At 51.4% G+C, this 11,914-nt stretch overlaps 1 protein-coding gene across 1 annotated transcript in view; it reads left to right on the top strand.

The window, feature by feature from the left end:
- The first annotated feature begins 1,442 nt into the window (after positions 1 to 1,442).
- Positions 1,443 to 11,914, top strand: part of PODXL2 (podocalyxin like 2) — a 31,307-nt gene continuing 20,835 nt past the window's right edge. Inside the window, exons 1-2 of the mRNA XM_052678778.1 lie at positions 1,443 to 1,590; positions 11,402 to 11,695. Of these exons, the coding sequence (XP_052534738.1) occupies positions 1,536 to 1,590; positions 11,402 to 11,695 (349 nt within the window). The 5' untranslated portion in view covers positions 1,443 to 1,535. The remainder of the gene's footprint in view (positions 1,591 to 11,401; positions 11,696 to 11,914) is intronic.

The following is an 11,914-nucleotide window of genomic DNA, read 5'->3' as shown; positions in this document are numbered from 1 at the left end:
CTGGAATAAAAAGGACTTTCAGAGTGCTGGAGGATGTGGTCCAAAAGAAGCCAAAAGCGAGTGCTTTGGTTCATGCCTGCTGGCTTTGCCTTGCTGCGCTGGGTAACGGGTGCTGCCAGCCCGTCACCTGCCCTTGTGGGCTAAGTGCTGCATGGGGGGTGGGTGACAGAGGGGAAAAAATGGCCAGAAAGAGCAAAAAAGAAAAGTAGCTAATTGCCCCAAGGGGTGGTGATGGTCTGGCAGGAGCTACGAAGGCCAGTAACTGATTGTACCAAAGGCTTGGGCCTGGTTGTTTTGGCTCACTAGAATCGCAGAATCATTAAGATCGGAAAAGACATCTAAGAACATCAAGTTCAACCACCCACCCACCACCACTCCTAAGTCACGTCTCTCAGTGCCACAAATACATATTTCTTGAAATGTATGGTGTCACCAAGGATGGTGACTCCACCACCCCCCTGGGCAGCCCGTGCCAGTGCCTCACCACCCCCTCAGAGGAGCTTTTCTAACGTGCAACCTGAACCCGTGACTTGAGGCCATTCCCCTCATCCTATTGAGAGGCTGTGGTGGGCCTTGGCAAGGCACCTTTCATCTGTGGAAAGACTGAAAAACCATCATGTTCACAACAGGAAAAAAACACCAGGTTTCAGGAGATTCAATCCTCAAGCAAAGAGCATTCGGTTCTTGTAGGGAAAAGAATAAAAAACGCCTTTAGATCTGAATGTTCAGATCTAAAATCCCGACTGCCTCCAGACCTGTTGTTTTGGGCTGAAGGGGAGCACCACAGCTCACGAGATGGGCGATGGGCGAGAGGACAGCTGCACACCTCTGCCCTGTGTGCTGAGGAGAGGAGCAGGTGAGGAGCCACCTGCACACCTGGCTGAAGAAGGCGACAAACACGGTGTGTGTGAAGGCATGTGGTGAGGATATGGCTTCCTCTTCCCATGGAGCACGAGGTGTTGGATTTTGGCATTGCCTGCTCTCCTGCAGCTGCGTGATGAGAGAAACTATCTTGGAACCAAAAAAAAAGGCTCCTCATGACTGCTGCGAGTGAAAGCTTGGAAACACGAGCTTGATGCCCAGTGGAAAGAGGCCGACGCGATTCCGGGTCCTTCAGCTCGGAGTGCTGTCGCGTTCCACGCTCAGGACAGGTCTTCGTCGCTCGGCTCTCCTGTGGCGGCAGCGCTCCCGCCCTCGCCGCGGGGGGGCCGGTCACCTCCGCCCGCGCACGCAGCCGCGCCGCCGGCGCTCGTTGTGTGGTGAGGCGCGTGGGGCCGCGCTCTGCAGCCGGGGGCGGCGGCGGATCGGCGGGCGCGAACCGAGGGGCCGAGCACCGGCTGCGCGCCGCCTCCGCGGCCGCCTCGGAACCTTCCCCCGCCCTCGGAGCGGCGGGAGGAGGCGGCGCCGGGCGGCGGGATGCAGCGCGGGGCCGGGCGGCAGGCGGGCGCGGCGGCGGCGAGGGGCAGAGCCCGGCGGGCTGCGGGGCGGCCCCGCTCCCCGTGAAGAAGCGGCGCGGCAGGGCAGCGGCCGCCGCCATGCAGCCGTTGCACCGAGCCCCGGCGCTGCCGCTGCTGCTCCTCCTGGCCACCGGTGAGTGAAGGATGGGAGCGCCGGTGGTGGGTGTGGGCCGTGCTTCCCTTTGGGGCGCTGCAGCTCCGCGGGTGGCCCCGAGCATCGCGGTGCCCCGGGACGCGTGTTGCCTTTTCCCTTGGCAGGCAGCGCGGCTCGCGGGGCGGGCTGCTGTCCCCCGGGCACCCGCGAGCACCAGAGCCCCCAGCGCGGGTCGGTGTTGCTCCGCCATGGGGTCCGGTCACGGTGTAGGTCGCCCGCTGCCCTCCGCAGCGCTCCGGCATGGAAGACCTTGCCGCGCCAGGGCTGTCCCCAAACCGCTCTTCCTTGGACGGAACGGCTTCTTCTGGCGCCGGGGGGTTTTACTGCCTACCGCCAAACTGCCACAAAGGAAGGGGGAACCGCAAATTGCTCCTTGCTCCCCCCGAGAGTCTCCTCTTGAAATTTGGAGGAGAGGCAGCGTGCCAGGGAAAGGCAATGAAGTGCAGGAATAATTGCGCTCAATAGTTGAGAGGGCTGAGCTCCTATTTTTAAATAATCTGCGGAGATTTCCCAACAAAGGGCTTCGGGACTCGTGAAGCTGGGATTGTGCGCTCCCTCCCTACCACCATCTCTTTTGTACCGAAATCTGGTTTGAGTGAGGCTGAGGAGCAGGAGTTCAGAACAGGGACATCTCGAGTGTGGGGGAGTCTTTGTCTTGAGTCATTCCGCCAGGGAGGGAATGGCTGATTTCTCAACCAGTCTCTGTCTTCCAGCACGACCGAGCTGTGATACGGTGACACGCAGCCCCCCGCCGTGCCTATCTCATTACCCCAATCTGAAAACGTGGGGGAATGTGCCATCTGTAAGCGCTGCGGAACCGCTCTGCCTCTGAGCGGCTGGCTGTACGGTGCCTCGCCCCTGTGGTCCGGGGCTCCCTAAAGAGAAGGGATAAAGCCTTTTAGGTTTGCAAACAATGGTGAGCTTAAAGAGCAAAACGGATCAGAAAACTTGTTGTGGTGCTGTGCCAGTACTTTGTGGCACCGATGCAATAAGCAGTGCCTGTGCTGAGCTGGGAAATGGCTCTGTGGGTTTCTCGAGGCAGGCTGGCTGTGGTAGGGGCACAGCTGGCCAAAGTCCTTGGGCTGCATCTCATCACCTGTGCTCCCTATTCCTGCCAACCATCCTCTGAGCAATGTGCTTAGGGAGAACCTGCTGAATTCTCACCCGCCATTCTGCTAGCACAGCCTGGCCCCGTCCCCATTGCTCGAAAGCTGCGTTTGCTCTGTGGAGGAGGATGGACAGTGACCTTATGGTGGTTTTAAAATCTGGCAGCCAAAAGGACTACAGCTGATGCTGCTGTGCTGAGGGTGTTTCCTCTTCTGCTGAGACTGCTGGAAACTTTCTAGTGTTGCTATCCAGCTGGTGATGATACAGAAGATTTGGGTCCTTGGATTTCTGTGATCTCTCTGCTTCCATAGCAGAGAGGCATAGAGGTGGGAGGCAAGGGGCAGCTCAGTTTGTTCCTAATCCAGTGAAACTGGTAATCCTAGTGGGGTGTGGTGGCTTTGGTGGGCTGGACTTGGATAGCCGAGCATCTCTGGAGAGACCTGAATCCCTACCTAGATTGGGAGGAATCTCACATTGGAGACCAAGATTGCTGGGAATTTATAAACTGAGCCCCATTTTGGCTGGCAGCTTTGCTCAGTGGTTTAGGAGCTGTTCCAGCCTGGAATAATTAAGTGCACTGTGGTCTTGCTCCTCCAATCCCTCAAGACAAGCATGGTTAAAGCCTGAGAGCTGCAGGGACTGATGCCTTCCTACAGGGTCAGGAGCCTCCACAGACCTGCAGGATGGGCTAAAATACAGCATACACTGCAGCAGGGTCCCAGCAGTGGGCTGGGCAGTGGCATTCTGGTGGTGGAGCACGGAAACACCTTCACAGGCTCCTGGTATCTGAACCCCTTTGCTTTTGCAATTAGGAAAACGATGTGGTTAAAAGCAGAGGGAGGGAGGAGGGAAGTGGTCTTTTCCTGCTCATCGTTCCCTGAGGTGCTTGTCTGCATATGGGCTATTTATTATTATTTTTTTCCCTTCTGCTTGCTTAGAAGGTTCGTTAACACTGTGCGAATGAGCCTGAGCTGAGGGAGTATAAATCAGGATGGTTGAAAATTCCCTGTAGTCAATTTTTCCTTGGCCTCTTCAGTGCCATAAGGAAATGTTCATTTAATTATAGGCATCAGGGGTAGAAATAACTACATTAAGCCCTCAAGGGGAAGCTGCAGGCGAAAAGCCACAGATCAGAGCACACAAAAGTTTTTCCCCTCTGCTCAGCGTGGGAAGACACTCTGGCATTTTGTGGGCAAATAAAGCGAGCAGCAGCAGCAAAGGGGCTGCGGGAAGGTGCATCTCAGCCCACGACTGGCACACGGGTTGCTTCCAGTCCTCGCCAGCAATTGAAACACGTAATCCCAAAAGAATGGAGAGATGCTATTTGACAGCCACACGAGCACAGCCCAGTCAGAGTCACGCAGAGACAGCAGACACGTGCGCCGGTTTGTGTGAGGGGCCGGGGATGCTGGCAAGGAAGGTGTGCCCCAGCGATACCCCCTGTGCCTGGCCAAGCTCAGAATCTAGAGGTACATTCAAGTCCAGGGGTTTATTTTTTGCTGTCAGTAGGCCAGTTTTGCAGCCTTCCCTTTATATACTGCAGCTGCTCTCAGCTCCCTCTTCGACCTGGGGCGTTGTGCAGGTACCTGGTGCCCATGTGTGTGCTCAGGACTACTGAGGCTTTGCACGAGGCTTCTTTTTTTCTTTTTTTTTCTTTTTGCCTCAGATGCATGACATTGTTTGGGAATTGGCGCCTCTTGGGGCCGCACTCAGCAGGGTGATGAATACTGCGCTGCTGCTGGTGCTGAGCCTAACTGCCTGCGAGTTCTTTTGGCTGAGCTGGGTATCAAAGGGATGTCCGCTCTGGTAGCTCTAGCTCTGCCCAGGCAGGGATTCTTACAGACAAACAGCCACGCGCCTTTATTTGGTGTGTGGAAATCAGACTCAACTCCATGTGATGCACAGTCCAGATCGAGACTGAGCAAGAAGTGTGAGCCTGGCAAGGTGGTTTTTTGGCAGCTGAAGAGTTTTGGGCCTGTGAGAGGGCAAAGCAATCTGTGGGCTGTGTTGTTTTTCCCTAGATCAGTGGCTTTCATCTACAGTTTGTTAACCCCTGGGGGCCTGTGGGCTGCTTTGAGGGGAGCTAGGAAAGGTAACAGAGAAGTAAATTCACTTCTGTTTGCAGCTGCCTTCCCGGTGCCGTTTCCCCGGGGGCTGCTTCTCTCCCTGAGCTGGGAACTGCTGCTGTTTGTAGCAAGAGGCGCGGAGGAGAGCAGACGTTGCAGCAGTGGAGGAGGGAGGTGTGAAGGCTCCGAGACGATGCGGGAGGGAGCGAAGGCAAACAGTCTGGGAGACTGAAACCGAGCACAGTTGTGATCCTGGCGTCAGTGGCTGACTGAGGGGGGAAGATGGGCTCAGTTGAGGTGCTGTGACCTTATTCCATGGAATAATGTCCTGCGGAGATGGGTGGTGGTGCTTGGAGCTGTCTTGCTGTTACTGGTGATAAGGATGGGAGAGCTGATATTTCATGGTGCTGGGCTGAGGATCCCTGCATCTCCCGGTGCATCTCTGCAACCATCACTAGAAGCAGGTACATCTTGGGGGTAGCGCCTGGCTGCTTCCCAATATTGTATCTGGGTCTGTGTGCTGTTGGTGTTTCTCTGCTGAAATGTCAAGGGAGCAAATTGGCAGTTCTTTGCAAATGGCAAGGTAGTGTGTGCTCATATGTGCAGCCATGCGTGTACTGTGCCTGTGTTTGAGCTCTCTGATTCTGCCAACTGTAAAGGTCTATAAAAGCATAAAGATGTTTGGCACAACTACTGTGTGCTTTAAGATCTCCTTCTAAAGAGTTGTGAGGGCTTCTTCAGCTATGCCTTGTCACCTTCTCTTCATTTAAAGCAGGATCCTGAATTGCCTTTCCCATTGCTTTGCAAAGCATATTAGGGCCATGGGAAGGTGAATGGCTGCAAGGGATGCAGGGTGAGGGACCTGCTTGCTGACAATACCGAGGAGGATGGCAGTCTGATCTTGTTTTCTGAAGCCCTAATTAGAAATGTGCTTGGAGATTAGGGGCCCAGCTGAATTTGTGAGTGGCCTGGTGCAATGTGGGAGCAGCAATAGGGCTGGGTGGGAGCTGTGCTGAGGAGTGTAGCCATAACCAAATAGCACCTAAGTGACTTCTGTCTGTTACGTGGCTGTCATTTGTGCTTCCCTGTGCAAGCTGTGTGGACAGACTCCAGGTGAGCGCAGGGGAATCACCTGGGACAGCCCTCAACTGAACAGCATTCATCTTCTCCACCTCCTCCACTGTCTGCAGCTGGGATCTTTTTTGTTATTTCAATTGGCTGTGGGTTTTGTTTTGTTTTGTTTTTGTTTTGTTTTGTTTTGTTTTTTAATGTTCTGCAATCAAGCATTTGTACATTGGCTGTTCTGCCCCTGGGCCTCTCTCCTCCCTGCCCTCAGGCTATGATCCCCAGCTTTTCCTGGAGGTGGTCTGAGGGAGGGAATATGCCTGGCAGATGCTTCCCTCATCTGGTCATTGTGTTTCTATCCTGACTGATTATCAACAGAAGATCCATTCCTGACCCAGCTCTCCTACAAAATAACTTTGTTTGGTAACTGCTGGGTTTGGGCTGGACTTGAAAGGAAAGTCAACAGCAGCAGAGTCAGATGGGTGTTGTTGTGGCTGCTGCATTGACGATATGGAGATGTCCTGACCCCTCCTCCATGTGTACCTGTCTGGGTGGTATTGTACAGGCAGGCTCTGCTAGTTTATGCTGAGAGCCAAGAAAGTCAGAGCGCGTGCTCTGGCAAATGCTTTTCATCTCAAGCAGGGCTGATCTGGAACGATGGAGGTGTGTTGCAGCACCCAAGAAGGAGAGCTAAATCCAGCTTATCCAGCTGGGGAGAAGGGTGAATTGGTGGACATTCAAGCCGCTCTGAAACTCAACCCCATGTGGTTGATGTCTTGTGGAATGTTGGTGTATTTCCTTAGAGATGAAATTGAGGTTTGCTTGTTGTTAATCAAAAAGCAAGACAGTTTTGAAGACTGTTTGACACAGTTGCAGTTAGCTTCTATTCTGTGTCCCTAAGTCCCTCCTCTAATTTCAGCTGGATACAGAAATAACTGATTTCCTCTTTCACTTATAGCCCCATTCAATAGGCCAATTGGGAGCTCTTAAACAGCTGCCTGTCTTGTGGAGAGGTGGCTTGCTTTCTGCCAAAGGGATGAAGTGCTTCTTGACTGTGTAGTGTAGAAAATACTTTGGGGTTCTCCTAGAATTGCTCAGAAATGTGAAATTGCTTTTATTCACAGCACTTTGGGAGATAGATTGAAGGTATTCTTTTCTCAGATTTTTTTTTTTTTTTTTTTCTGCCACTGAGCAAAACTCCTCCATCTGCCTTGTCTGGGCTGGTATGTCACATCTTCAGCAGTGCTGAACGGAGCAAGCCTCACTGCTGTGAATTGGAGCTGTTTTCTGAGGCACTGGTGGGATCAGCAACCAGCAACCTCATTCCATGTGCATGCTCCAGGCTGGCGCTTTTCCAGCTGCCTTGGAAAGGTAACACTGCAGTATTACTCTTGTTGAAATCATCCCCATTCCCTTCCTTGCGGAGGTGAAGCATCTTCAGCAAGGTCACTGCTCCCTCCACGTGTTACATCTGAGGGTGCTGGCAGCTGGAGAGCTTGGGAGTTTGCAGCCAGCGCAGGAGCTTCTGTGCTGCCTCTGCTGCACGCTCCCTGCCTTTGTTCCCTCTCCTGGCTCTGTTTACCTCTCCCGCTTTCTCTCCTTTCTCACCCCTCCTCTCTGTGAGCTGGGCACAGTGTTGACTCCCCTGCTCACATCCTTGCCGTTTCCCGAAGGCTGGCTGCCCTCTTTAGCATGCAGAGCCTCATCTCCTCCAGGTTACGCAGAGGTGCCGCAAAAATAGAAACGAAAGACAAACGCCCCATTGAAGCAGCTGGCGAGTCCTGGCTCAGTTCCCTGCTCCCTCCCATCTACAGTCACAGGGCTTTATTCGTTTGTGCTTCTTTTTTTCCTACTGCTTCATATGCCTTTTAATATACCAGACTGGGAGGCTGATGGAAGTCGCCTGATCTCCATTCCTCATCCTAAGAGGAAAACGGCTATCCTCTGACTCCTTGGGTTATATTTCTCGTCTCTGCTTCCCTGCCTCCTGTTCAGCTTGTGCTTTGATTCTTGCTTCGCCTGAAAATTGACAGCTACACTGAGCTCCTTCATCAGATGCTTGGAAGAGAGTGTGGGGAGGTGGGGGGAGGAAAGGGGGGGAAGTGGCAAATCATTGTTTGGTGCCCCAAACCCAGTGTTTGGGTTGTTACTGCTGCTGTAGAAGGTACAAAGTGGTGTCAGGATGCTGTCTGGATATGGTTTCCTGTGGTGTTTGGGCTGGTGCTGGACAAGGGGTTCCCCAGGCCAACCTCTGCCCCATGTGTGTGTGGGTCAGGCCCCAAGATGACTTCCTACCCTAGATCCACTCCAGGAAAACCTGGCTTGCTCAGGTTGTGCCTATTAGTCCCTCACTCTTAGTGATGAGATGGTATAGTTTTATCTTGGACTGAGGAGAGCAGAGAGCCCAGTAAACAAGATAATGCAGCTTAGGGGGTTTAAACTGCGTAAACATTTCAGAGTTAAATGAGGGTATACAAAAGCCCAGGGCCTGAGCTTCCCAGAGGAATGGGATTAGCTCTCTGAGTCTCCAGCCTCATCTGCCATCAGGTGTTTGTTGTAGGGTGCTGAGATGGGCTGTGGCCTGCAGGCATCCTGAATGGTGTGTGGATGGTGGAAACAGAATGGCTTGAGTCATCTTTGGAGCTGGCACACAGCTGTGTCTTGAAGCTTTGCCTAGCTGGCTGCAAGTGGCTGCTGTGGTGCGGCTGGAAAGCTGGAGAGTAACATCAGCCACATCTGTGTTCACAGGAGTTGGAGGAAACTGAGGTATTGGGACAGATGAAGAGCTAAAATAGGATCAAGCCGTGAGTTTTGCCCCCAGCTACACCAAATCTTCTGTGTGGCTGTGGGCCTGCTGTCATCTCTCTCCATCCTTCATCTCTACTTTTTTTGACAACTTTGAGAACAGCATTCCCTTTCTCCTCTCCGCTGCTCTCTGTCATATTTGCTTAAGCTGTAAGCTCCTTCAGATAAGTGCTGTCTCGGGCTCAGCAGCACTCTCTGTTAGCGATGCAGACACTGCCAGGTGTCTTATGTCAGGTCGGGAAAGCCCAGCCTTGGCACCAGTGCTTCAGAGCCTGCTGGGCACCATTGAAGCAGCACAGGGCTGCCCTGGCTGGGGCTCTCCGGACCACTGCTCCCACACACAAGGCCTGCAAGTTCTCATTTCCAGCCACAGCATCGCTGTGTGTGTTGTTCTCTGGGAGTCGGCCTGCCTGCAGGGGTGTACAGGGTGCTTTGGTTGGCCCCGTGGTGCTGCAGCAGCCTCCTGCCCCTGTGATGCTCAGCCTCTGCCATTTGCTTTTTGTTGCTGTGCTGGCCTCAGCTGATCTTGCCTTGGATCAATAAAACAAACAAATGAGACAGAGAAGTGCAGAAGCCAGCCTCAAGTGAATATGGGGAAGAGTAACCAATATTGTTTTTTGTTCAGTTCAGAGAATTGCAGAAATAGATGGAGAAGGTCAGAACAAGCACGAGGCGTTTCTGGGCTCCCAGCATTCCCAGGACAGGATTGGTAACCAACCTGGCAAGCGAGCAACAATCTCAAAGTATTTTTTTGCTCTAAGAAGCCAATGTTTTCAGTGAAAGCACAGGGGCCAGCCCATCTTCTGTCATCTCTTAACTTTTCTTGTTACTTGCATTAATTTGAATTTGTCCTTCTTGGATGTGGAGTCATAGAACACAGTGGTAGGAAGGAACCTTAGGAAGTTGCCCAGTCAGTGTCCTTGCCTGAAGGCAGATTCAGCTCTGCCTAACTCATTTCAGGCCACATGTATCCAAATCTGCATGCAGCATTCAGGTGATGTCTCAGCCGTGCTGTATAAAATCTGTTTCAAATGCTTCAGGACTGCAAGCATTTTCACATGTGCATTCTGGTGGTATCTCAGAGCTCTTTCTGATACAGGTGTTTGTCCTCTTAGGAAACCATTCGTTAGAAACATCTAATGTTATGTTGGGGAATAGCTGGTGCTAGTACTCAGGCTGGTAACTTACCACTTTGCAGTGTTCCCTTCTTCATAACAGTTCTGTTATTTCCATCCTCGGGGTCACCTGGCTGTATTACAGTCTTTCTGTGTAGTGAGGATATCTCCTAGCTTTGTTTCCTTGGCCAGTTTTATGATTGTATTCCCAATTTTTGAGCCAAGGTCACTTAAAATGTTAAACTGCACCAGGTCCAAGGACAGACCTTGAGGATTCCTCTAATAGCCTCTTTCCAGCACAAGCCTCTGTCAGTTTTCCTACAGCCAATGCCTTACAGTTGCCTAACAATTTCTGAACGAATTGCTGTCTTTCTTTGCTTCTCTTGTAATTCTGCGTGGGCCATCGTAGCAGATATTTTACTGAAGCCCAGATGGATTAGATCTGCTGCACTTCTTTTGTCTGGAAAATCAGCTATCAAAGAAAGATACCAAATTAGGCTTCATTTTGGCTTATTCAATTAGTTCAGTTCAGTGACTAGTTCATTTAGAACTGAGAAACTGAGCATAAGCTGAGGAAGCAGGAAAGAATAAATAAAAATCAGCCGTGAAAGGATGAGATCCTCTAGTTTTAATGTGCTGAAGAACAGAGGGCTGGGAAGCTATTGGTTCAGTTCACCCAGATTAGTTACTTCCCTTGCTTAACAAAACTGCTTTAAATGCAAAGCATGATTTGGGAAATGTAGTTTTTCCTTCTGTCTCCATGCTTATGGTGGTATTTATCAGTTGAATAAAGCCACTTTCCAGATGCTGTTTTCTTGCATTTTGATTGAAGTTTGATATACATGTGAATGTACCTTGACACAAATCACAGTTAAAGGCTCATCTAGGAATGAAGAAGTGTCAGTCAAACTTTCTAATATGTAAAATGGAAATACCAAGTATATAATTGTTGAAACAAAAGTGTTAAATGTCACCTGCCTTCCTGCTTAACGGTCGGTATTTTTTTGCTGTTAGCTTGCCTTAATTCTTACCTGTGATAGTCAGCTTATCCTTAGGAAAACAAAAAATGTGAATGCAAAATTAAGCTCAAATCAATGGCTTAAAAATAGATTTCCAGGCCGTTGATTTAGAACATGATTAATATTGATGATTTAAATAATTTTGGTTTAAATCAATCCTCCTGCATATAATGTAGCTGCAGACTGGGAGCACTAGGATGAAATCTTGGCTGGGTGACAGTTGAATAGGAAACTCATTGACTTGCAGAGCCAGGATTTTATGCCTTCAGTCTAAGACGTTCCACCTCCTCTGCAGGGTGGATGACTAACAAGGCAGCTCATCCTTTCAAGGAGGCAAAAACCCCCAGAAGGCTGCCCCACCACTGCCCCACTGCAGTGTCAAGGCTGGGTGACTGCTTGGCACTGACTCTTCCTGCATGTGAATGCTCCTCTGTATGCTTCTGAACATTTCCCCACGTAGCCTGATTTTTCTCCTCAGCTTGGAGTGCAGCCCATCTGAGGGGCAAGTTACCCCACAGGCAGGTTGGTTTAGCAGGAGCAGGTTGTATAGAGAAGAGCAGCTTGCTGGTTGTCAGTTCCCTCTCACTGATATGGGTTTATTGTCACTGTGCAGGAACTTTGTGCCTCTGCCTTGCCTCCTCGGAGGAACCAACCACTGATGGCCTCACTTCAACTTCCCTGCTGGAATTTGCTGTTATGTCCCATCTGGAGGCAATGAATTCGCATGAGCAAACGAGCCCTGAGACTGCAGAGCCTGATCTCATCCCTGGCTCTCTGCATGCTGCCCCGGGATCAGGTTTTGCCAGCGAGGAGAACGAGGAGTCCAAGATCTTACAGCCTCCGCAGTACTTCTGGGAAGATGGAGGAGAGCTCAATGAATCCAGCTTGGACTTGGGACCAGCAACAGGTAGGCTATTCTTACCCTGTTCTTTCTCTCTGCCAAGGCTCTGGGGAGGCAAAGAGATGCGGGAATCTGTTCTCCTGCTTTGACATAACTCTCCATAAGAGGGGGTGAGATTAAACGTCAGCTCTATTTTCTCACCTCAGTGCCTGATGTGTCCCCAGTGAACCCTGAGCAAGCACAGGCTTTAGAAACCATGTTCCAGCTGAGGCCTTTTTCCTGAGC

Source organism: Tympanuchus pallidicinctus, unplaced genomic scaffold (assembly GCF_026119805.1).
Source record: "Tympanuchus pallidicinctus isolate F22 unplaced genomic scaffold, pur_lepc_1.0 scaffold17, whole genome shotgun sequence".
In the NCBI taxonomy this organism is placed as follows: Eukaryota; Metazoa; Chordata; class Aves; order Galliformes; family Phasianidae; genus Tympanuchus; species Tympanuchus pallidicinctus.
This window is presented reverse-complemented; position numbering and strand designations above follow the sequence as displayed.